The sequence below is a fragment of the Coturnix japonica genome, chromosome 6 (genome assembly GCF_001577835.2).
Source record: "Coturnix japonica isolate 7356 chromosome 6, Coturnix japonica 2.1, whole genome shotgun sequence".
Lineage (NCBI taxonomy): Eukaryota > Metazoa > Chordata > Aves > Galliformes > Phasianidae > Coturnix > Coturnix japonica.
The window spans coordinates 20031033-20058258 of NC_029521.1; the positions used below are offsets into that span (position 1 = coordinate 20031033).

At 43.9% G+C, this 27226-nt stretch overlaps 1 protein-coding gene across 9 annotated transcripts in view; it reads right to left on the minus strand.

Annotated features, from left to right (window-relative positions):
* BTRC (beta-transducin repeat containing E3 ubiquitin protein ligase) overlaps positions 1 to 27226 on the minus strand; it is a 106227-nt gene that overhangs the window by 59549 nt on the left and 19452 nt on the right. For 3 of the 9 annotated variants that reach the window (XM_015867023.2, XM_015867021.2, XM_015867020.2), the window contains 2 exons: positions 20629 to 20736; positions 3629 to 3706 (listed from right to left, as the gene is read on the minus strand). The exons of 2 other annotated variants lie outside the window; for them this stretch is intronic. In XM_015867023.2, coding sequence (XP_015722509.1) covers positions 3629 to 3706; positions 20629 to 20736 — 186 coding nt within the window. The remainder of the gene's footprint in view (positions 1 to 3628; positions 3707 to 20628; positions 20737 to 27226) is intronic. 4 more of the 9 variants (XM_015867027.2, XM_015867025.2, XM_015867024.2 and 1 more) reach the window with 2 other exon arrangements.

The following is a 27226-nucleotide window of genomic DNA, read 5'->3' on the forward strand; positions in this document are numbered from 1 at the left end:
TGAGAAGGAAGATCTTTAAAATAAATAATAAATATAGTAAGCCCAGGATGTGCTTCTAGTGAATTCAGAAGGTTGTTTTCAACCAGCAACTCCCTGCTTGCAAACACTAACAGAGTAAAAGCTGAGGTGTGCAGGACAATGTTACTGACCTGGTTCCACCCACCCTCTTCGAAAGGTGAATCAGAAGGGCAGTGCCTTCCCCAAGGGCTGGAGGGAGCTGGAGGACCCTTGCTCCTTCCCATTGAAGGGTCAGAAGAAATACTCCTGGAGAGCACTGCTGAGCAGCCCTATGGGCAGGACGAGGCCAGCAAGAAAGGCTGGCTGCTGCTGCTGCTTTTTGTCTTTCCTTTGCTCTGCCTTCTTTAGCTGCTTTCTGCTTCTTACAGTTTGCTCATGTATTGACTTTAAGCCCTTTAAGAGCGGAATGTGTCTACTTGAACACCAAAACAGCGCCTAGAGCATGTTTTAGGTGCTACATGTAATTTTACAAAATGATCTCAAATCCATAGGAGTGAATTGAGGCAACGTTCTGTGCCAAAATGCTAACAGGAAAAAAAAAAAACCCTGAAAATGCAGAGGGGCTTGCCTGAATGGGGAGCAGGCTGGGATTTTTCCTCGGTCTTCCATCTGGAGGCTTGATGAGAAACAGCAGAGAACCAGGTGAGCTTTGCAGGAGGGTTACAGGAAGGAGATCACAGCAAGCTGCTGGCATTTCCCCCCACAGCACCCCAACACAGCCCCCAGGAGCACAGCGCAAGGCACTTTGCCATCACCCCGCCGAAGGGGAGGGAGGGCAGGGCTCTAAGCGAGCTGCATTGTGCCCGTCTTCTTTAAAAACCAGAGGGGTAATCAAGTTCAGGGCAGCCCTGGACAGCTGCCCTGTGACCTATTCATGTTGACCCCCGCTATTCATCACTTTCCTTAGGACTGTGAGGGCAAGCTCCCGGGGAGTGACCACCACAATAGACAGATAGGAGCCAACAATAATACGGTTCCTGCAAAAAAAACAGATGGCACTGCAATAAATTTACAAATCTGCATTCATGGCTCTGTTAAAAACACCCAGAAGCTAAAAGGCTGGAGGGGCCCCCAGAGAGCTTCCCCTGCCCGGTTTCTAAAGGCCGGCTCTCTCCCCAAGACTATTGAGCTCGTGTTCTTCATAAATGAAGAATGGAGACGTAGCCCTTAAAATAACAAATGCCTGACCTAATCAATCTAGCGTTTGGGGCTAACACTAAATGATAGGCACTGAAAACTAATTATGTTTTTTGGCAAGGAAGTTGAATTAAAATGGAAACACACAGGTTAAAAAGGCACTGAAGCATTTGCGAGTCCCTTTGAAAGGGCAGCACACACACACACACGCTCACACGCAGGGCTTCAAACAGGAACCTGATTCAATAACTCATGCATTTATTTTTAAAATGAATCAGATTAGTCCCATGTGTGACCTGCCGGTCCATCTGTATGAGCTGGACTTAATGGGCACTCTTCTCACGCTTACTTCAGTTTGAAGTATGAGAGAGATAAATTTAGTTTAATTTTCAACAGATCAAGCTATCCATTTTCCAAATGGACCATCTGGATCAGCCTATTAAAATTAATTTATAACTTTGCAGTGTGAAAATTCGTTTGTTAGCTTAAATAAAGTTGCCAGAAACTTTTGCCACTCATCGTTGTTTGTTTCTGAAGTTTTCACCCTACGATTGTCAGTTTACCCCTTCCAAATGTAATTCTATCAGATCACAAACTCAACAAGAACTGAGCATTCGCATCCATCATTCAAAACCTGCCACAGCTTAGATCTTTTTCCTGTTCCAGCTAACAGAGTCAAGTTCACCGCCCACTCCTGCTTCTGTTCCTGGTGCTGATCTCCATGTCCCCTGTGCCCTTGCAGACCCTCCTGGCAAGCCATGGCCCCCACCTGCACAGCTCCACATGTTGGCACTTCTCAAGGCAACCATCTACAGCAACCACCTGAGTCAACAGAACGGTTCCACATCTTGTAGTAAGAAGTCCACAGCACTGAGATACGGGGGTCTTCAGCCCCTGTGCACAACTTCAGGTGCATAACAACCACCTTCTTTTTTTACCTCCATCCCCTGGTATGTCTGTTCCACAAACCCTCCTGAGGACACGTTTATGGCCAAGGCTGCATACCAGCACAGCAACCAAGAAACAGCACTGCACCTCTACTTACGTACATCAGCAGCTGAACATACCAACGCGCCATACTTCCCCTGAAGCAGTCTGATGCATCTTATTCACTATATCTAACAAATCAGTAAGGACAAAACACACGGATACTTTCAATACAAAGACCACGGGAGTAAACAGATCTCCCCCTCTCTCCACATACACACATTTGTTGCTTCTGTGAAGGAGGTCCATGTTTCTAAATAATGAAATTTCAACAGTGGTGTCCAAAGGGAAGGACAGAAAATATGAAGCTGTATGCTCAATATTCACCATGTTAGCGTCTTTCCACTGAGGTACTAGATACTGAATTCAGCACTTTTTGTGTGTTACTGCTTTGACAGCATTTGCAGGACAGATCTTTTTGGTATTACAAAATATGCACAGATGTAAGGCAGGTTAATCTCTTCCTCGAGGATATGCAGATCTTTACTCATTGATTAAGACAGAAAAAAGCACAAGGTTGCATTTGTTTCTTATTTCCCCATTTAGAGCTGGAAAATTCCCAACTGTTTCTTGTCCATCATTAATAGAGAAAAGGTGCAATTTGAGCTTCCAAAGTGCTTTGACAGTTCTATTTATGCTTACATAAAGAATCAAAATTCCTTCCATCACAGGCATAAGACTGGGGCAACCAACTCTGATGATCGAGACGAGAGGGCATTTGCTTTCAGACTAGAGCCTGAACTTGTCCAGAGGCAAGCAGAAGTGCTCAACACATAAGGGGCCATATAGCAAGCAGAAGACCCAAGGATTTTGTCCTACATCTGCCCTGCTAAAGACTGGGTACAAAGACGGAGGCTACAAAGGCTCAACAGTACATGAAATGCAGCTGATCTCCATGTTTTGAACTATGTCTTTTGTTGATGAACTGCTAAGAAATTTGCTTTATTATAGGCAAATGGCAAAGATATTAAGTTCTATCATCCCACTCTTCCTTCTAGCAATTAGTAAAATATATGAATGTATAAGAAAATAAATTAATCATTTTTCAGGTTATTAACCTGCACTTCACCTCCAAGAAAATTCACCTTCAAGGATTAATGGAAAACCTAATTGTTCTGGAAAGCTTTGACTTTCTTGAACGCATGACCTGAAACAAGACAAAATACACTGCAAACAAGGCAGGAACAAGAACAGAAGAAAGGCTGAGGAGAGCTGCATGAACACCAACTGGAGAAAGGTAAAACTAGAGAGTTCCAGCTGACTATGTTATGCAGAAGTCAAGATTTCCTTAAAAAGACTCATCAGACTCTCCTGAAAGCTAAATCCGCGTGGCTGATTTTCCTGGGTATGCTGTGACTCACTCAGACCCCAAAGGAGAAAAGAAAGGATTTCCACGAGCATAATTCAGACTTCAGCTTCCAAAAGCATTTAAGGATTCAAATAGCTAGAAAGTTTTATTGCATTTTTAAAGAGACTGATCACATACCTGTCTAAGTGAATTCTTCTCAGGAATGATCTTCCTAGGGGGCTCATCATTATTACAGTCTTCTCTCTCAGAGGAGTTCTGCGAAAGAAAGTAAGCTTTAATTCAGTTCTTATCCCTAATATTACTCTGCGAGGAGAAAAGAAACAGAATATTTGTGCTACACAGGCTATAGTATTTTACATATACACATACAGGTGGCTAACGTACTTCTAAGCCAAACAGCTTGTTATGGCAGAAAAAGAATCGCTCCTCCTCAACACAGCAACGCACCATTGTGCAGGTACCTATGGAAGAAGCCTATGCTTTGGGGATTTGTTCTGAAATTACCTATAACTGCCTCTCTGACAAGCTGGAATAACGGCTGGATGAGCATGGTAGCACCAGTGCTTCTAGACACCCCAGTATGCCCATTGAGAACAGTGGAACCTGATGAAAACACGACTGTTAAAGCATAGGCAGCATACGGCAGCATGGCTACGTTTCTCCCTCCTGCCCCTGACTCTACCTACACACACGTACCATTTCAAGGAAGTCTGATGCTGCAAAATGTAAGCTACTAGATCCAGAGAAGAGATCAATAAAGCAAGGGAAGGGGACAGGAAAGAAGAAACATGAGGGCTTTTGCAGCATGAATAAGAAAGTGCAACAGAAGAATTTTTTGGTATTAACCTCACAATCAAAGCCAATTACTATGTGCTTTAGAGTAAAGATGGACTAAAGTTTCCATCAGGATAGGCTTGAACTTTAGCAAGCAGTTGGTTAAAACTGCTGTGGGGTATGTGGGGGAAACCTGTCCTTGCACAGCAGCGTTCCTATGCATGGGTTGAGTACGCACCAGCAGCATAACGGCAGCCAGCTTTGGGGGAATCCCACACACACATCTCAAATCAGTTTGATCACCACAGTATTCATAGCCTTAGGCCACATTCCCACACGTTCAGTAGCGAGTAACTAAACAGGTTTTAAAGAGAGACAGAAAAACTACTTAGGGAGAGCTCTGCCAGGAGAAGGGTGGGTTTCCAGCTCCCTGCAGAGGAACTCAGGGTGCAGAATTTCCAGCAGAAGCCTGCATGCTGTGCTTTTATCTCCTTATCCCCCGAAGAACCTGCTTGGCTTCTCTGAGGGCCGGCTCCCATCCCAACCCTGTAGGGCAGAGGTGGGCTGCAGGGCTGGTGGAGCAGAAAAAGGCAGTCAGGAGGTACAGGCAGAGAAACAGCAGATAAGGGAAAAAAGTTGCAACAAAAATCCAAGTGTTTGGGATGTCACCAGTTGGTGGGAAGGACTCAATGTAAATCATGGCTTGCAGACCAACTAAAGATCTTTTTTGTGGAGCTTTTTTGTTTGTTTTTCCAAGCAAGATATAGAACTCGCAAGGCACCATGGCATCTGGGATGCTGTAACCAGGGTTTTATAATGGAAATCAATCCTAAATAGCCCTGATAAATCGCTGTGAGAGGTCGGTTTTTAAAAGTTTTCATATGAGGTCTCTGCCAGGACCAAGTTATTGCATTAAATCCAGCATAGGAAGGACTGCGATCGTAAAAACATACAAGCTAGAATCACATATCTCCAAAAAGGAAGGTCAGACATTAAAGCTGCTCTCTGCTACTCATGAAATACAGCCTGGTAAGTGGCTAAATTCAAGTGAGGATTCTAATTTTTATGCTTTAGCAAAACAGACCAAGTGCAAGAACCATGGGAATGCAAGGGGAGTGCTGTGCATTTAGTTGCCCAGGTTAGGGGATCTTGGGGGACCGCTTACTCTTTCTGGAGGGATTTTCAACAGTCATCCCCTTCCCTACTGCAAGCACCAAAATGTTTTCCCAATCTTTTCCATGGCACTGAATTTTGCATCCTTTTTGCATTTCAAACCATCCAAGATTCCCCATCCAAAAATACAGAAAAGGTGAAAAATCAGTGCTGATACTGGAAATTCCTGGTTACTGCACAGCACCAAGTTCTCTACTTTTCCTTTAAGCCGAGCGTCTGATTTTAAGAGCAAGCAGAGGACCATTTTGCATTCATTATCTTTATAGGTGGCAAGGCTAAGAGGTTGGCTGAACAAAGACCAGACAAAGACTGCCAAGTGCATATGGTGGTTCACAGCTTGGCGCCTCACCATCCTACAGCACCAACACAGCAGCTCCAATCGCAGCCTATTAAAAAGGAGCGCTGCTCATGCACTTTTGTCGGCAAGTAAGTTCCGCTTGGTGAAGACAGAACGACTGGAAAGCATCACACTTAAGGAAAAGCACAGATGTTTGTAACTCCCGCTCATTTCTCAGGAATAGGAAACCCATCGGTCCAGGTGCAGGTAGAGGATCCTGCATATTTCAGGACTAACTGTGGCTGTGTGGATGTGATTTGCACTTGATAGGCCGACACTCAGCCACAGCCACGGGAAGAGCATAACGTAATTGACTGAAACGGCACATCTATATATTTCTCCTTGCTGAACAAGGTGGGAGGAGGGATAAACACGCGCGAGGTCACAACAAGGCTTGCCTCGGCAGGACTCCAGCGATGCTCCCGGCCACAGGAGAGGAACAAAGGGAGAACTGCTCCGAGCACCCTCTCGTGGCTGCTGAAACGCACATCCCAGGCACAGAGCTGGAAAGGAGCATTTGGTATCCAGACGGCACCTTGGGTGTACTCGCTGGGAATATTAAAGATCTGCAGCAATTGTACTTGATACAGAGGGGACGAGCGATAAAATTTATTAGGGTGAAAGAAGCAAAGAAAACCAGCGCAAACAGAAAGGCCAAAACAGACTCTCCCCAGGGAGAGGGATAAAATCCCAGAGGCAAACCTTCCTTCACAGGCTGGAGCCAGCCCAGCCTAAACCAGGTTGGTTACAGCTATGGAACCCACACACAAGGGCCTCTCCTTTCACACAAGAACAAGCAAGGTATGATGAGAAACACCAAAGTCTCCAACCCACAGACTGTTCAGAGATAAACACACAGGCAAAATAATTTCCCAAGGTCACACAATGACAGCCTAAGTGCCAGGATGAGAAGGCAGCAAACCTAAGCTGACGACTATGTAACCTTCAAAATCTGCCTCCAACAGGAGGCTCTTGCAACAAGAGGCTTTGCCCTCCTTAGCTCGTTTTTCCTAAAATGGCCACTACTGTCTGGAACGAGAGCCTTTTAAATCTGATTTGCATTTAAAACTTCAGCCTGTAATTAACAGAATAGAATTCCATGGCAGGTTGTCTTACAGACCACTACGAAATTATTACTATTTAACTCTCCCCGTGACGCCTCCTCCACCACTAAACACACCATGCTACGATGCGTACGAAATCCCCAGGCTGAGGCGTTTGATGGGAGATGACACGCAGTATTTTGTGTACACAGCCCAGCAAAACACTGCTGGGAACGAGATATAATACATGGATAAATGCACTCCCAGGGACTACCAATTGGGCAGAGCTACCTTTAGTACCGCCTCGCTCGTCGCGGTGGAAATCAGAGCCCTGCCAACTGGGGGAGGCTTTCTTCGGTGCCGTGCTGCCCAGCACTAATTATAAAGCAGTACAGATGCAGCCTTTTTCCAAGCGTGGGGAGGTGGGGTGGGGGAGAAGCGTGCGTCTACGCGAAGAGCACAACTATTTTTTATGCTTTCAAATTCTTAATCCTGTTTGGAGCTGTCAGTGGGGGTTAATGGAAGCCTTGGATAGGAGAATTCCAATCTGGTTGGCAGATGGATAGGTTGGTTATAGCTGCATAACTATGTCTTGCCTGCAGGCACAATTCAGAACACTGTTAAAGCAATATAAAGTCTCTGTCAAGCTGAACCATTTGGATCAGTAGCAAGGAGAAATAATAATAAAAAAAGGAGTTCATTTCTGGGCCTTGCGCGTTTACGCTACTATGCAGAAACTGATTAATTGTCATCGTGCGCTGGTCTGCTATACCTCAGATTTCTACTTCTGGAGTAGATTTTGCATGCTAATATAATCATTCTCCCTCTTGAGACATTAGCAAATAATCAAATGAAAAACAGGATCATAATTTACTGAGATTCGGGCAATTCTCTATGCAAATTTGACTTGTTATTGCTGCTGCCTCGTTAATCTGAATGCCTTTGACAAACTCCTTTGATTTATGAACTCGTGACAACTCCAATGTGTATATATTTTGCTAGATTGACATTATCATTAAGAGTGGGTGGACTGAGCTCACATGAATGGCTGATTTTATTCGCTGGTGTCTGCTGCTCAACAGCTGAGCATCTCCTTCTCACAAAGCCCCTAAGCACCAGGCTCTTCCCATCTACCCATCCATTCATCATCTCGATGTTAATTGGCCCAGGCTTTAAGCAAATTTTCAACACGATTTAAAGGCACGATGACACTGATTACTGACCCTCTGCCATACGGTGCCTATTGATTAACCTGACAGAGATGATGAGCTTGAGGGAAACTAGGTGTGCGCGGACCTCAGGGGGAAAAAAAATATATTGTTTATGCAGGCAAAACACTTGTCATTATCCCAAAGGCCAGAATTTGTGCTGCACTGGCCCTTAAAACACACTATTGCTTTAAACACCTGCATCCAATACAGAAAATGCTTGCTTGCTGTGGAAAAAATGATTACAAATCTGATGTCATGTGCAGTCTGTATTTTAATCGAGTTCCCTGATAAATAGACCCCCTCCAGCCAGTCGAGCCTCTCTCCAGCCACAGCCTGTGAATGCATCAGATCCAACAGGAGCCAGGGCAGACCATGCTTTTAGTGGTATCAGCAGATCCAACCGCATGGAGGAAATCTACTTGGGTATTTCAGGTCCCTAAGCAAATAATGCAGAGGGAACACGGTGTCCAAACGGTTAGAGTAAACGTTTCAAGGGCAAACTGGATGCCAGATGCAGCCATCGTGGCAATTGTCACCACATTAAAATAGATGCTCTAGTACACACAGGCAAAATACCACATTTCCTCTTTCCTAGTGCAAACTGTTGATGGCACTTGACCCTCAATCCCCTAAGAGGATTCAGGCATTTTAGCAGAGCTTAGAAATAACTGGCATACCCTTTCTTGCCTCTTGCAGGGTCCCTGCGATGCACTTGTTCCTCCTCACCGAGGGCATAGGGGTGCTGTGTTCCGCACCTTCCCCCTGGCCGAAAGCAAGAACATCAGCACAGCACCTACAGAGCAGTGACGGATGGAAGGAAAATGAAGCAGAAGGGCTGCTTCACCCCACCCAGCCCCAGGTTACGGCTGTCACTCACTGCATGCTGCTCTTCCCCAATTCAGCAGCCAGCAGCCCAGATGTGTCTCTTGTTTAGTCTGGGGTGGGGGTGGAGGGGTTGCTGCCCTAAGATGTTAGGAAGTTGTCTCCTCATTTGCATCATTGATTGCAGGCAACAGAACAAGGCTTCACTGGGTAAAGGTACGGGGAAATGAGCTGCAATTGTCTGAGCCTGTGTCAGCCAGAGTGCACTGAAAGGGGAGAGGGAGGGAGGACAGAAAAAAGAAAGAGAGAGATGTGTGGAAATAAGTGCCAGGCTAAGACTACAGGCCCATATAAGCCTTACGTTCCCTTTCCAATAACCTTTGTAAGTGATAGATGAGCCCAAGTCCATTGTTATCGTTAAGGGACTGTCAGCATCCTGATTTTATAAATGCTGTCTGTCAGTTTATAAATATCTCAGCCATTTCAAACAGTGCTTGGATGAATCCTGGCATAGCCAATGTCAGCCTGAAAGCAGTATTACCGTTAAAAAAATTATGGGTCTAACATCCACTAAAAGCACTTCACAATAGCTTCTCCTTTTTCTCCTACCACAAGGCCTAGAGCATTCAAATTCATGCTTATTTGGCTAGTCACCCTGCTAGATAAAAGCAGCCTTTAACATTGGAAACGTTCTTTGAAAGGAGGGGAAAAAAAGAGAAAAAAAAAAAAAAGCATTAAAAAAAATCAAGTTTTAAGGCAATTCTCTGCCTGTTTGGTATATAAAACAAAAATGACAGCTGTAACACACAGGGAGATCCATGGCAATGAAAATGCAGAGATAAGTATTAGACCCCATTCCTCTCTGGCATTTGCTGCTCTGAACATTCACTGAGATTAGATCCTCTCAGAGAAAGCCATAAATTGCAGTATGTAGGCACGAGGGGCTGACCAGCCCACAATGGAGGCACAGACAAGTTTCCCAGACCTTACAAGTTTTAACTTAAAAGGTACTTCCACATGGGGTTTATGTCTCAGCATTAGAATGACAGCAAGTGAGCAGACCTGCTGCAGCCTTGGAGTAACTGAGAGCCAAGAAGGAAAGCCGATGAGCACAGCCAGCTTCCAGTTCCTACCTGTTTTTCCCTTATTTTTCTCTCACACCCATAATTTGTAGATTAAAGGAAGATGCACATTTTCAAAGCAACGCAGCTTGATGCTGCAACTTCATGGCATCCAGAAGAGTTTCATATCAAGTTGATTTAACTTATTAATCATCGGTGCATTAGAAAAGGTGACCTAAAGATGGGGGGAGTCTCAGCATTATGAGAACAGCACATTCAGCTTACTGTTAGAATATCAGAAGCCAGTAATAAATATCCGATAAATATCTGATAAAGGAACGTATCAAAAAGCACAAATCTGAGCCACAGCTAAAAAACACCACGGAAATCCAGGTGTGGGGAAGAAGGCATTTAGGGAAATTCTGAACAGCCAGCTTTACTTCGTAGACATTTCTCAAACGAGAGTGGGAGAGAGAGAGAGAAAATACGGCTAATGAGAACAGCTTTTCCCCATTCCCCGGGAAGCAGCCCTGCTTAACATTTCTGTTCTGTGAATTTAAGAGAGTCAGCAGTGGTAAATTTGTTTTTAATATTCAAGCTTTCAAGCTTTGCGAGCTAGTTGGCCAATGGCCCTTTCTATTCCAGTGTTTGTTGGTGCCTTATTTACACAAGCATTACATCCGGAGAGCCTTTGAATATAATTTCACGTGGATTAAGGGAAGAACATTTGCTTCTGCTAATCAGGACATCTGGTTATTTTTGTAACTCAGACATCTGCATTAGGCAGTTCGACTTCGCCATTCCTCATAACAAGGTTAGAGCTTAAGAAGCCTTAAGGACCTCTGGCTAAATGTTATTATTTGCATTTTTCCACAGCCAGGTCTGTTTCAGAATTTCCTTTCCTAAATAGCACAGATCGATCAGCACCTTTGCAGGTACACACACCTTTATAGCGAGCACTTTCCATGCATGACTTTATAGCACACATCTTGTACTCAGGATTTTATAGTAGTTCAAAGCCATCTACATCTTTTTAAGGAACACAGAGCGCATATTCTCAAAAAGCTTGGGTGAAAACATCCAATTAACCTTTATGATACACATAATATGGGTACACTTCTGAATATGGAACCGGGCCACTCACATAAGAGCGATCTCAGGACCCGCTCTGAACCTTATAATCATGTTGCTTTCGTTTGTCTCTCACCAGCAAGTCACCCTGCTCCTACACTGCCCAAAGCAGCCCTCTTCCATTCCTATTCTTTAGGACAACCCTAAACATTTCTCCAATCTTTTAAATTCTTGCTCAAATTCTTCCTCAAGCGGTTTCAGGCGAGGCCGATTTGTCTGCAGGGCTGCCGAATTGTGCCACACATACTTCAGGAAGACGGATTTTGCATGCAACAGAAGCTCCTTAAAGAGGAAACAGAATCAATCACATCTTGGCTCTCGCTTCTTTGTTACTGTCATTTTGCTACATTCCTTTCACAAAAATTCATTTTCTCCACTCATCTCCTGATGCTGAAGTACTGAATGTTAAAACTCCACACGCCCCTGAGTTAGCAGGATTCTTCCCTCCCCTCCCATGAATCACAGCTTTTAGCAGCGTATTTCTTTCCTGCACCTTTGAGTACGATATTAGCTGATTTTCTCCTGTGCACAAGGAGAAAGAAGCACAAAGCCAGGTTTCACAGGCTGCGGACATAAGCCAACAGCCACAAAAAAAGGTGTCAAAAACATATTTCTAGTACTAACAAGAACCAGGACAAGCCAGCAGATCATGGGAGAATCTTATAAAACTTTTTACTTATTAAAGTTCTCTAGATAGAGATTAACTTTCTTCCTACAATATTCATTACAGATTCATCTGCATAGGAACTGCAAGAGCTCTGAGAAATGGGCTGTAATATGGGCAAGCCTTACTGCAGCTTGCACGTCCTTCTTGAAGAAAGACTTTGTGACTTTTTACAGGACCAGTGCTGAGTGATGACACTCTCACTATAAATCCCCACACTCTCCCATCTCTGGTCATCTCTGACCTTCATTATCTTCATCTTTCCCCAGCTCCCCCCCCCCCCTACAAAAGTCTCTCATTCTGAGCTCTCCTATCACACAGACCAAAGCTCATCCAAGACTCCTTGCACCCCTTCCTTAGAACCCACAGCTTGCTCACTCCTATGTATCTAACCCAGCCACCCTGCCCTGACCTTGCTGCACTGCGTCATGCTTCTCCTAAACATGCCCCAGCCTTCCATCCTTCCATCTCGTCAAGTAGAAATAATCTCAGTATTATTTTTAATAGAAAAACGCAAAAGGGGAAATGACAGATCAGGCACTGCACATCTCAAGGTTTCACTAGCCAGCAATACGGCCTTATAATAACAACTAGCACCCAAGAAAAGAATCCTGTGTGCTTCCAGTTTGTCTATACCAAATTTCAACGTGGTCACACAACAGTCTCTCCTGTAATATTCCAACTTAAAAGCTCAACATTCACTTCTGTTATTACAAAATAATTCCAACTATGAAACACCATTTTCTTGCGAGGAGATACAAAATGTCATTGCAAATCTCACTGCCCTGGGTAAGGATGAAGAGCTGGACCTGCTACAGAGACCATCAAATCAAGCAGGTAGCCAAGCAATCAAAGAATGAAAGATAAAGGTGTATACAGCAGCGTGTCTTTGGATACCTTGGGGCTGGCAAACATTTTGTTCCTATAGGAAATTATACAGCTCTAGATCACCAGCGATTGAGATCCACTATTCGCAGCTTTTTGCTACAACATGAACGGCTTATTAAACCTACAACATATCGTTTTAGTTAACTTCTTGGTGGAGAGGGGCCAGGAAAACAAAATGTACTTAAATGCCGATTTTTTTTTTCCTAGGCTGAATGCCTTTCATCCAATAAGACATTCAAAGCAGTGACCCAGCAAATGGATTGAAAAAGCAATCTTCCGTCTCAGTGCCACATTATCATTCCTATTCAGTATTCTCGGTGAGATATCTCAATCAGCTGGATGTGTGTGTAAGTGACAGCGCAGCCCATTGCTGGGTTAATTAAACATTTGACTTTAACACCCTCCCCGTCATTAAGCAAATAAAAACAGATAATTCAAACTGCACTTCATCCACGGGGTACACAACATACATGTCAAAATTAAGAGAGTCCAAGGCCCTCGGGGAGTTCTGCTCGGGGAGGTAATCAGTTTAAATCTTATCTGGTTTATCAATTATTCTATTGATTAAAGCAGGGTGATTATACAAAACTCCTTCTTGCCACATGGGATACATGTCAGCAAAGCAGGACAACGCAGGGAGGCTCAAAAACCATTTGAAGGAAATGCAGACAGATGAATAACCGGCTATTAGTAGATGCCAGCAATCCATAGATGGAAAACCTGATCCTTCCTTTTAAGCAAGTCCTTCCAAATTAGACTGCCAATGCTGTTACTTCATCTGCCTTCAAATCAGATCTATACGTTGAAGGGGCAACATCTCTTCATTTTAAATGGACAAGTTCTTTGCCCATATTTGAAACATCTTTTATTGATACTGGCCTCGGAACACAACAAAGACACCAAACACAAGAGATTATGGACTCTTAAGGGCATTATGCTTATCCATCGGTGAGCTCAAAAAGCAGATAGAAAGGGCGTTCTCAGGACTTGAACTCTACGACAAGCACCCACAACGCAGCCCTAAGTAACATGCCATATTTTAATCACCAAAGTATGACAGCTCAGCCCTGGGCAGCTGTGCCACTGCAGCACTGCTCTGAAAATTAGTTTTCCTAATATCCAAACCGATGACATTACTCTGCTGTATCCTCAACTGGATGCTAAAGTGGCCCACACGTGGCCTTGCCTTATACGTACAAGTCACCGGAGCTTTTAAAAATGGAACACTGCAGTCTAGGAAAGAAACAACTGAAATTTATATCTAGAAGTTCCTCAAAGCAAACAGCCAGCAGTAGAAAAGGGATGAGCCTTAAATCAGAGACTTTTTCCATAGCATCCCTACAACATGCTTCATCCAGTCAGCCTGGTATCGCCAACCTTTGTTATTAACCTCATCATGTCTCCATACTAAACCAGGATGGAGGTAGGAGCTGCCTCAGTCACAGCACAACAGGCCGGAGCTGGAGGCGATGCTCAGCTCCCAGTGCTGCAGGGCTGCAGTCACAGAAGGGTTAGGAAAGGAGAGCTGAAAGCAGGCCCGCAGTGTGCTCCTGCCCTTCACCTTCAGAAGGGGATCACATACTGCTCTGCATCGGCGCTGGGTGTGCATCCACCCATAATTCAGCCTCTTCTCTTTTCGTCTTTGGAAGCAAACGGGAAGCCTGCATTAGCATGCTGTATTTTACTCTCTCCACTAGAAATACTGAGGGTGCTATTTGTAATTGTATTCTTTTAAGAGGTTTGTTCTCTGCAGCTGTTTTCTGCTTGCAGTGTATTTTGTGTAATCAGCACATCATCATAAATACATTGGCTGTTCCCCCGAGGGAAGCTGTCACTGTTTAATTTACAGAACAACCTGGCCAATGTGAATTCTAACACTACAGCACTATGGCACAAAGTTACCACACTCGGAAAAAAACAGGTTTCTATGAATTTTTATATCAAAAGCTGGTCCCAGGACAATTTCGGTTCTAGAAATAGATTGTTTTTAAAAGCCCTTTACACACTGGAAGGAATGGATTCCTTCCCACTTACAGCTTCTTAAAGCAGTGCTGAACTCACCCCCACCTTATTTGAAAGGTGACAATCCCAATCCCCCAACAGCACAGCTCCACTGCTGAGTGTGCCAAAAGAAGGCACTGCAGGAGGCGTCCTACGCTACCCACTTCTTCCTTAAATGAAGAACCACCCCAAGCATCAAGGTGTTAGTTGCCTTCATTTCAACAAGGAAACGTACTCTGTTGCAAGGTCAAATGTTATTACCTACATCAAAAGGTTGCTGCACAGTTTATTACTCTGAAGACGCCATGGAAGTGCAAAGCATATTGCTGAAAGACAAAAAATGTATGCAGCTTTATTGGCTGAACGAAGAGTGGCTTCCTTTGTTTGTTGGATATAAGGTTATATTCTGAGAGAGAATAAATCATGAGCCTCTTTCTTTCTTGTAGATGGCACAGAGAAGATGGCAGGTTGATCATTACCCCATGCAAGCACATTTTAGGGAGCTCTGCAATGGTGCCAAATTACATTTGAGAACAAAACACGAACCCCAAGTAAGGATTTGGGAACAATCACTGAGTTACTTGGCTATTTCAGTGGCAATGTGTGCTAACAGCACTATGACTAGATAGTCATACTGGGGATGGAAGGGATCCAAGGAGGCTGATAACCTGATATTTTACATATATATGTACACACACACACACTTACATATGCATATATCAATGTAGGCGTATACATACACACAAATGAATGCTAAAGAGAAACAACTACAGATCTAAACCATTCAAAACCACAAATCTAAATCCTAAAGCAACACATGTCTTTTAGGACATGTAAAGCAGTTACCTGTTAGCCCCTTAAAGGGAGTTAGCTACATTTCAGTGCCCCGGTTCTGCACACAGGCAGCACTTTGCTGGTTCTCAGCAGTATTTCGAAGCCCTGTTTAACATCTCCAGACACAGGACAAGTATACGGACATAAGAACCACGCACCAAGGGAGCAACTGTTAAAGCAAAACAAATACCAGTTTATCTCTCATACAGCTTTTGTGAGAAGGATGTACCAAGGGGACAAAAAGCTGCATGGAAATGGATTAAATTTTATAGAAAAGTAAGTAATCTGGTTGAAATTGGATGAGGAGAAGAGAAATGACAATTAAAAGAGAAAAGCCGTGAAGTAACAAGGAGACGCAGTGCCAAGGTCTGGCCAGCAGGGGGCAGCACAGCCCGCACCATCGCCGCCCCGCGGCTCCCGGCCCGGCCTCACACACATGCGCGCTGATACGCGTTAGCTCACACACGCACACACACACATACAGGCTGGTTCTAATTCAATTAGTGCAGTCTGCAACTCCAGAAAAGAGTAATTCAATTAGTGCATTGTGCAGCTCTACAATACCTCCAAGCAGATGTTCGCAATCCTTAGGAGCTGGAGCTCGCTTTAGAAATACCTGTACGCCTTCAACGCGGTGCTGCATATGCTGTTTGTCAAAGCAGCTCTCAGCACCCTGCTTCCAACAAGGGAGGGGGGTTAAGGTGGGGCTGGGCGGCAGGTTGGGTCCGTTTTTCAAAGCGATGAGCCTAACAGACACGGTGCAATAAGGACCTGCCTGCACTGCGCTCAGTGACATGCTGGCTGCAGGGCACTGCATAGGGCTGCACAGTGCACCCTGAGCACATCCCCCTGCTGAGGGCAGGATGGAGAATGGAGCACAGTGCAAAAAATATAAATAAATAAGAAAAAAAAAATCGATGCATTCATTTGGTTTCACTCTTGAGCTCCTTCCCTTACCCCCTTCTCATGCCTTTATAATTGGCTCCTGCCAGGCGATAAGATGAGAAGAAACACGAGAAACCGATGCCCCACAACGAGGAACTTTGCTTAAAAACCCAGGTGTCACATTGTGGCAGTTCAATATTTCATAGCCAATACGAGGAATGTGCAACAACACTGCAACTTTAAATCTTTGCCTCTGTGTCAGTCTCTCTCCTCTCATTGTAATGCCAAAGGGAACAGCAATCAGAGTGGAGATGTTCAACGTGATAGAGGTCAGGACACCGGTGGATCAACGTACCAGAAACACGACCTTGTTTATTTTTTTCCCCGGTGTTATTGTTTACAGGGTGCTTTGCTCATGTACCTTGTGGTTCTTAGCTAAAAGATGAAATTACAGCCCAGGATGAAGCGCTCAGGCACACATCCAATTTGTGTTTCCATCTCAGAAAACAAAAAGCTTCGGAGGCCCTCGGGCTGCCATTCAAACTTGGAGAGGCTGACATTTTTAACAGCATGAACCAGAGACTGGCAGAGGGAATGATCTAATGCATTTCTGACTTGTCAATCAAAGGCCTCACCTCTGCTGTCTTGTAAACAGTTGGGGGCCACCTAACGACGTCCATAAACAGGGGCGAGCTGCCGCCAGCCGGGGGTTCCACAGCCAGCTGCTCCTGCTATCAGCCACCACTATTAGGATTTGGTTTTAGGGGCTCCCTGCAAACAGCCCCCAGACACGTTCCATGCAGCCACTGGGAGAGGGAGAGCAGAACACAGGCTGGGGCAAGGGAACTCACTACTCTGGGCTGGGGGCTGCAGGCTGGACACCACTCTCCCTCCCCATTAGGCACCCACCTATTCCTACCAACAGAAGTCTTCTCCAAAGCCAAACCACTTTTCTTCAAATGCATTTCATGTGAACGCATTTCTGCCTATGCACAGCTTGCTCACCTCAAACATCCAGTAAAACCATAAATAACGTAGTACCCTTCACTTTTACTCTGTATTTCAGGTTGGATATTAGAAAAAAAACTCCTTCACAGAAAGATTGGCCAGGCACCGGAATGGGCTGCCCAAGGAGTCACCATCCTGGGAGGCATTAGAGAACCACGGAGATGTGGCACTGAGGGATGGGGTTTGGTTGGCACGGTGGGGTGGGTGGATGGTTGGACTGCATGATCTTACTGGTCTTTTCCAACCTTAATGAAGGATTCTGTGATCCTCAGCAACAAAACATCAACTTTTATGGTAAAATGAGCAGTCTGAAGGAAATAAATGTGAAGAGATGGATGTAATTGTAAATCAGAATTTTCAAACAACTGTGACTGTCAAAGGCAGCAGAAGCTGAGCCTGTAAGCATGCATGGCAAGCACTGCGAAATGGGAAAGTAAGCATCTCCCAATGAAAAACGTCATGAAAACGGGTACCTGTCGGCACATCTGGACACTTCAAACACACCAATTCCTAGGAGGAAATACATCCTACACAAGTTTGTTTTTATGGGAGGAATCTGCTTGCAACCCAGTTTTCAGATGCTCTGCAGTAAAATTTGGCACCCGCGACACTCGAAATGAAATGTCTGTCCCTTTTCTAAAACAGCCTTTAGGAGTTCATGTTCCAATTTGCTGCCTTCTTTCACCGTGATCTCTATGAGGTTCAGTCAGACAGGCTATCAGTTGCAAAGCCTTTCGAGATGGAAGATGTTAAAAAAACAAGAACTGTTTGTAGCTCCTTAATCCCTCATTCCTGGGTTTAGCCTTAAAACCTTTCCCGCTGCCAGACGATTGCCCAACAGAGCTGAGCAACCAGAAGATCCTGTTTTCACACAAGTGTCTCCAATAATAAAAACACACAAAGAAGAGAAATGAAGTTATCTGACGTATTAACGGAATCATCTCTAAATCGACTATCTGCCAATGTTCCCCACGAGGAGTCAGCGGGGCTTCAACTGAGCTATTCAAAAAGAGCCTGTTTCCACATTTCTGTCTGAGCATCTGAAGGTAAGCATGTAAATAACCAGACAAATTCAGCAGTGACTAAGTGGCCTTCCAGATGGCACCTTCTCTTTTGCCACAAGCAAAGAACATTGATATGCTTCTCCAGTTACTTCAAGCTTGCTAGGGAAAAAATAAAATAATATGAGAAAAATTGCTGGGCTACAAGAGAAGTCTTTAATGCTTTCCCACAGATTTGATACTAAAGCAGACGTAAAGAAACGATTAAATATTCCAACCTTGCCATTTCAAGCAGGCTTCAAACCACTTCCAAGAAGACCACCACACTTGGAAATGCTGAAGCCATGCCTCCCACAGGGGAGCTCTCACCAGACCATGCAAGTTAATGGGAATCAAAGCCCATTGAAAAATGGGCTGAAGAACGGATGACTCATTGCTGCAGAAGCTGTTGCTGGCATTTAGTTTCTTAACTGGCACTAAATGAGTTCCTCAACGTTGAGTCAGAGCGCTACAAGGACTACTAGAATACCTCTTCCAACAACAAGTGGGGCAGGCTTCCCCAATTCCCATAGTCACTAAATATCCATGGAAATGGCTCACCAAATCGGCAGGAATGTGAATGTCAAGAGCCCTCCTGCACTTCCAAGTAGGCACTACATGGTAAATGGTTCAGCTGCTGACTCATCTGATCCCAAATATCGAGAACATGCTATATTAGCAGAAAAGTTACTGTTCATATCCATCAGTAATATCTTACGCCTCCCTTTCCCTTTGTAATATATGCTTATTGTGAGTAATCAAAAGTAATTCGAGTAGAAAGAAAGTCACAATCTGAGTTTATAAACTGCTTTCAATACACTGCTAAGGTTCTCTAAAACCTGAGCTTAAAGAGAACGAAAATTTATTCAACAGTGGATAGCCCAAGAATGAGGCCCATCCGATTTAGTCAAATTATGCAAATCAGTATTAGAAGCAGGATTCTAAATTCTGCCTGTTGTCTCCAGAGCCCTCTTAGACTAATAAAAAGTCCCATCCCCCCACCCCCACAGAAAGCTCTGCTAAAAGCTTGCTTCAGCAAAGGAGGGCTGGCAGGACACCTTCCAGAGTCCAGCAGCGCTGCTGCTGGCTCAGCAAAAAGAGTTGCAGCAAAATGATGCAAGACACTTAAGCCTCCCCTGAGACTGAGACGATTATTTCCACGGTACTCTCCTAGTCCTGGGAGCAGGAAGCCAAATGCGAAATAATCCCTGCATGCAATCCTTTAGAGGCAGATCAACATCCATCAGGATGATTCTGAAGTTTTCAGAAAGATTTTAGTCTGCTCGTTGTCTGGTTTTGCAAGATGCTGGTGAATAAAACTGTCTGCCACACGTTAAGTTAACAAATCCTGCAGCATAAGCCTTGAAACAAACCTTTATGCTGCCACGAGGTCCAACGAGCACATCCTGCAAAAACACTTCTCAAGTCCTTCACTCACTGCAGTTCACACAGAACCATCTCAGAAAGAATATATGACACGATAGAACACCTCTGCAGCCCAGTCCCTGCTCCTCTCTGGTTTGTACCCACATGCCATCATTAAGAGTTCACAACGATCCTGAGAGTTCTGGTTAGGTTTCTAGCCACTAGCCTAGCAGCTGCCTCACTCTCTCCCCATGAGAGAGGCTGAATTCTGTAAAGCTTCACCGGTCACCTAAAACAGCTGAACAAATCCCATTCCGCAGAAAGCTGTCTGATGACAGAGAAAAGCTTGAATCTCACCAACTCAGAGCCCAAAGAAAAGCAGGCACCTTGATTTGCCATCTGACTGACAGCTTACTTGTACAGTAATTTTCTAAAGCCAAAGTGTCCAAGCTACTGCTACCAAATGCGAGGTAATCAAAGGCAGGCATCAGCTAGCACTGCTGCAATGAAGACATCCCCTCAGTCCTCCAAATGGCACATGGAAAATTTAGACATGAAGGGAACCACTGTTGGACTTCACAATCCTGGGGGTCTTTTCCAACCTTAATGATTCTAGGATCAGAGACTGTACACAACAGACACTGCAAAACAGAATTGAGCGGTATATTTTCAACACACAACTAAAAGCTGATGGAAATGATGATGGTACCAAACCAATTTAGGCAAAATAATTCAGTTAAACCAAAGCAATGGAAATGCCCCAGCACTGAGCCGCCCTGCACCTACACAAGATGGGTTTAAATAGCAGAGGAGTTCTGAATGGCACAAGAAAGGCATACAGCATGAAGCAGAGTAAATGGAAGTAAAGCAAACAAAGAAAAGAAGCGGATGCACACAGACATGGATGGAGAGAAAAGAAGAGCAGAGAGACGGAAAGTACCTGGAAAGCTGGGAGTGCGCCAGTCCCTGGGTTATACAGGCATCGCAGCGAGGGCATGCTGTCCGCCAGGCTGGAGCAGCCCAGCCACAGAGATCTGGGCATAGAGCACTGCAGAGAAAGGACAACTATGAGATGGGACCGTATGAGACAGGATGGCACAGATTACAGGAACTTTCAAGGCGCAGCCAAACGGCATCAACACAACTGAAACTAGCCTTAAAGACTGAGACACCTTTCAGAGAACGCAAACTGCTGATGAGACATTTCCTTCAGAGAAGTTTTATAATGGCAGAATAGCAAGGAGAAAAAAAAAAAGGTACTGTGGACTAGGAAAGTAATTTTTTACAGTTTTTCTAACACTAATGTGAGAGTTTTTCCATTAACAAAAAGTTCCTTTGCAATTAATCACACCTCTTCCCCCTCCATAGCCACACTCCAGGCACAACAAAACACAAGCAGTTTTGCAAGGGATGCAGAAAAGGAATCGACAGCTTTAAAAGGAATGCTGGCAGGGAAAGAAAGGATTCATATGTTTGGGTTTAGAAGGAGAAACCTGCAAACCGAGGTGAACAGGAAACTTGGTGACACTGTATAGGAGTTTCGTGTTTCTGCTTGCCTTGTTAGTCATTAAATAGAATACTGTTATTACAACAAAGAGATTCTGTTTGTCAAAGCACAAATACAAAAAGAAAAGAAGCCAAAGCAGCCAGTCAAGGGAAATGCTGGCCATTTTGTACAGTTAAAGCCACCGCTCCCTGAAATGCAGGGAATTGCTCGTTCATTTAAAATCACTGCTATTAAATTTCACCATGCATTATGACAGCTAATGCCTTTACCAGCCCTGCAGTTCTTGATGTGCCACAAGCACTGCTGCATTTGTCTAATTACTCTTAAGATAGGGGAAAAAAAGAAGCAAGACTATTTTAAATGGGCAGCTAGTTATGAAATCCATAGGATGTGACAGATTAGATGCTAGAGATTTCAGACCCTTGCACCCTTCTTTTTTGCAACCCTCCTGCTGCCTTCTTTTTTTTCTTTAAGGGGGAGGGGAAGAAATCTGAGTGGGAAGGGCAGCTGGAATGGGTATGAAATGACAGCTGCCTTTTGAGCAACCATTTCTTGCTCTGAAGAGGGCTAGAAAATCTTGCACAAGTTTATTATGTAGGAGCAACTCAACCCATCTTGGATTGAGCAGGAAAGTGATCACCAACATACATAACTGGGCACTGTATAAACAGCCATAAAGAGATCAACCTCGTCCATCACCACATTCTTTGGTGCACTTTGTAGCAATTTACGCTGCTGTTCCAGAAATAGTATTGAAAGAGCACCGGGGAGCACAACCCATACAAACGTGCTTTCTACACATTTATGGGACCTTAAAATAAATTCTCCGCCTCGTTTTCTTTTTTAAAAGCTCATCACAAAGACACTGCAACTCAAGAAGTGGAGTGCTTTATAGGGTTACACCTCACAAGATAAAGCCCTTCCTGAAGACAAAAAATAGCAGACGGTATTGTAGCAAGCACCCAAGCCACGCTTCTTATCTGCCATCCCAGCCTCCCAGCAAACATGCACTCCCACATACAAAACCTTCCAGAGGCCAGCAATCTTCTCTGTGCAATGTAATGTGCATCACTCCAGCCATTAAAGCTGTAGTGAGGATCAGTTTTAAGAATGAATGAATAAATAAATGAAATGAAGCAGACATCTACGCTTCAGCATTGCACCAGTTTCTTAACACGTTTATGTTGGTCATCTGTGCTCCCCAAGAACATCATGGTAACAAAGAGATCAACTACAACACGGTATCCCTGATGATGCAAATCAAATTCAATAGATGAGCATCTCATATTTACCACTACTCATCACAGGATTCAAAAGATAAGAATAAATACAGGGTAGTTTTTGTTTGCTTTATGCATGAAGATTTAACAGTGTTTCACCCCAACCACTTATTCCATCCTCCCAGGCTGCCCCATTCCCTGTGCTCACTCAGCTTTATGCCACATGACGACCAACTAGAGGAAGAGCTGACAGCCACTGAAATAGGTTGGCCAAATGGAAGAGCTTACTTTAAATATCTGAAGTAAGCAAAGCACAAGAAAAGAGGCAGTGAAAGAGAGGATATTTGTGCCAGCGGCAATGCTGGACTGCCTTGCCTCCAAGTTTCCATGAGACAAGTGAGATGGAGTCGCTGCAAGCAGCAGATTGGGCACTTAGGAGGTAATGCCTTCCTCTCCAATTGCCACGGTAACAAAGGAAAATACCGAGGGCCCATTGTCCCTGCACCTGCAGAGGGTATTGTTGCTCACCCATGCACTCCCACTGCTCAACATTATTGCAGAGCTGGGAAGTACGCAGTAAATAATTACCAGCACCTCAAATGACTTCTCAATCTGCTCCAGTCTATAACAAAGTCTGTATGAGCGATACAACTCTGTTACCCAGGTTAAAAAGAAGAGTGAAGTTGCACACGCAGTGGGAGAAAATGTCACTGCTGTACTTGCTATTACCTATTGAAGGAAGCAAAGACTCTGAATTACTGCTGGTGACTGAAAGAAGCTTATTCACAAGCATGAACAAAAGGCCCCAGGTGCTTCAGGAGAAACAGCTTGTGTGTAAATCAGATGAGTGACCCAACAGAACAACTTCATTTACAGCCTGATCTCAGGAAATCTCAGTGGCCTCTGTCCCCATCCGCCCAGCACGCCACGTGTCTGATGCTCACCATTGTGCTGACAGCTCCACAAACGAGGGACCGGCCCTGCCTGAAAGCTGCCTGACCAAATCCTCTCCTGAACTCATCTCTGTGTCCATCAATTCTTTAAAATAAAGATGCAGAGCACAGAGTCCAGCCCACAGCCTGACACTGGGATGCTGATGCTGCTCACTCAGCACTGGGCAGGGTGCACTGTCCCAACCCAGAGGTGCAAAGCTGTTCCTTGATAAAAGCTACGCATCTTTAAAAGGCATTAAGTGGCATCAAATGGGGAACTAATTGACAAAAACCCACGGTTCCTTTTTCTCACTGATTTTTAAGTCCCATTCCTTGACCTCTGAAATGTCTTCCCACTGAAGAAATGCAGAGAGCAGTTTCAGGCAAGTTCAGCATCCTGCTGCTGGCGGAGGTTGGAGCAGCTGCTCTGCTTGTGATTAACACAGGCTTGCTGCACTTTGAATTAAAATAGGCTGAGCTGAGTGGGCAGCAACCCTGCATTGAAGGGAAGCCGTATTTTAACCTATTCAACTACTCTTGTAACTGTACTGCGAGAACATTTTTTAGTACATCAGATGGTTTGCCACTAATAGTCGACACTCTATCCCAATTATTTCACATCCTAAAGACAAATCTCAGCACACATTCAATGGAGAAATTTTTGCCAGTGCCAAGAATTGGTTACCTCATTTATTTCCTATTGTATTACAAGATTACACGCTACAATTTCAGACTGTTCTTTATCAAATTTGCTCTCTTCTGGTCTTTCGGCAAATACAATATACTACAGGTGACTAACACAGTTTTAGTAAATTATGTTACAGGTCAGAAACGCATCACCTTCCCCTGTACAACCAAGTGCTTCTGCACAGGGAAAAACCCAGATCCTCGGACTACTGCGATTAACCACCACAGTGCACAGGAGGTGTGAAAACACAGACGCACTGTACTAAACTCAGCGTAAACAGCAACAAAAATTCAACACTAGTTTGAGGATATTTTCTCTATAAACACTTTGGAGATCTTAATTAGAGAGTAGTACAGTGTGAATGCCTTTTAAGCATGCACCTTTTACACATGCTGAAGGGCAATAACCTATTATGCACTGCTAAACTCTGCACTCACAACAGATTCTGCAATGCCCAGAATGCTTTTGCTGTACAGCCAACATGACACGTATTTGTGCACTTCTTACCTCATCTGTGGCAAAGCCTAAAAGAAAACCATTTTCTTCCCTAATTGCTGATTTTTAGGCAGCTGTACCCAATACTCATTTAAGCTGCTAACCACATCTATCTCAGTCCTTTCCTAGTTCAGAATTCTTCTTCTAGAAGAGAAAAACCAATACCATTTCTGCTCCTCTTGGGAGATGGTAACTCAGATTATGTTCATACAATGCTTCCATCAGGGAACATAAGTGGAATGTAACATGCTGACAAGATGAATAGTTTAAAAACTGAGAGAAATGGGGCTTCTGCAGGTTGGCCCCACTGATCTCAATGAGTGAGGGAGCTGGATAACATGGTACAAAGAGAAACAACGAGTACTTATTACTAAAACGGAGACAAAAGGCAAAGAGAAGCAGAAATTCTGCTGGTCCACAGCAATAAAAGGAACACTCCATACTACATCCAGCCCTGAGCTTGACATGAGGAGACAGGTCTTTCCCCATATTTCTTATTTCCATCACTGGAGAAGTCCAATAGAGGATGACTGTGAGGTACAGTTCTCCTCCAAAAAGTCTCAGAACATTGTTTCCTCGTGCTCTCCAAGATCCAAATGCAGGAACTACTCCTAAGGAATGCTGATCCTATATGATGCTTCATCAAATCAATGCTCAGATGTTCGGAGGATTCTTAACAGCCACAATTACTTAATCAGAACAAAGCCCCAAACTCTTCCCTCCCACTCAGTTTCTTTTAGTACTTTTTTTGGCCACATATTTAACTAAGCCAATGCCAAAAATACAACACACCACTTTGACGTTGTGTCCAAGGCACACTATTCCTGTCACCACAGAATGCAATACATTGTATGAAATGTATCAGAGAAGGCAGCTGCTGTTTACATTGCAAACGCTGGTGTCATGAAACCTAACTCCAGAAACGTGCTTCTTGCTAAAAAGTCATTTTGGCCCATTTCTTTGCTGTGCTTTTCAGCCTCTCACACATACGAATAAAAAGATCTTGTATGTTCCCCCTCTGTTGTACAGGTAGGTATTAGTTCAATTAAATACATGATATAGATAGAAAAAAACCACCTCCCAGCACTATCTGCATACTTTCAAATTTAAAAGCCTGCCAAACATATTCCATTTTTCAGCTCGATTAACACTTGATCCTATGGGCAAAGTTCTATGATATAACTTCAGGAAAAAAAAAAAAAAAGAAAAAGAAAAAAAAATAAAAATAAAAATAAAAATAAAAAAAATAAAAAAGAAAATCCTTCTATTTTATTTTAGTGGGTTTTTGTGGGTCTTCGTTTCTTTCTTTCTTCCCCCCATCCAAACAGGGGATACAAGGCACAGTAAATACGTAATTACACGAGAGAGCCACCCGGCTTCCAGAGGAGCCATTTCAGTGAATTGTGTAAATAATATGCCTTTAAACCCCCTCACCACATGAATACAGATCCACCAGTTGTGGAGCAGTTATATACCTGAGAGACAAAAATACCCATTTAACAAAAAATAATCCTGCCTAACTCTATGATTCTAGGATTCTAATTATGAACTCCGCAAAGAGACCAGCACGGCTCAGAGCAAATTAATACTTTTATAACTTTCTCTGCAAGTTCTTTTTGTCTTTTGTTGTTTGTTTTTTTTTCCAGTTGAAAATAGGCATGAAAAGGCACGAAAAGCTGTAAGCCTTGATTAAGCCAAAAACAGCAACAGCAGTGAAGTTTGCATTTACATCTCACACCCCAGGCCCCCACTCCCTGCATGTGAGATAGTTCTGACTGCTTTGTTACTGCCTTCGTGGCGGTTTTTCCATAGTAAGAGGATGAAGTTATAAAACAAGGGGAACTGCAGAACCCCTCTAGTGCAGCCCATGCCTCTGTGAGCCCCCCCAGCACTTCCAGCTGGAAGATGCTGCACCACACGTGTGCTGGGCAACGCATCTTTGCTGTCACAACCAGTGCTTCCAACAATATCTCAGTTTCTGTAAATTTCCCCAAACATACATATTATGCAAACTCTTCTCTAATCTTCTGCTAACTCCCTCACTTTACAGTAACTTTATACAAGAGATTCCATTTCACTAACTACTCTTAAATATCAAACATATGGGACATAGAAAGGAGTTTACATATTCAGATTATCCAAATATTTTCTTACCTGAACAGGATCTGGGAGGATCAAATCATGGCTTTTAGGAAAATGTTTGTGAAGAAAACTTTTCCCCAAGGAGCGGTTACTGGTGTTGTTCAGGCTCTGGGATTCATGAGCAACCAGAACTTACTTGCCCCAGAACGGAGCGTGCTTCCCAGCTAGGAGCTGTGCGAGATCCTCAGCTGCCAAATGCTGGACGGAATTTGCATAGATCATATCTGAACCAGACAATACTGATGTTTTCACAATTAAAGCCCTTTAATCCGTGAAGCTGACATATATACAAACCAGTGCACCTGCAGAGCTTTGAATCAGATGCCATGCCCTTCTTGGAGGAGTGGAACAGGTAGGAACTTGCATGTGCCTCTTTGAGCTACAAGCATGTTCTTAAAAGCAAGACCTACCCAAATGCACTGAAACCAATCCCAGCAAGCTCTGAAGTGCAGAGCTATCCAAAAGCTGACAATGGATGCTCTTGGTCTAGTTAAGAGTAGAAAAAGTTGCTGTTAGGCAACATCACATCCAAAACCTTATTTTGTCACCATTTC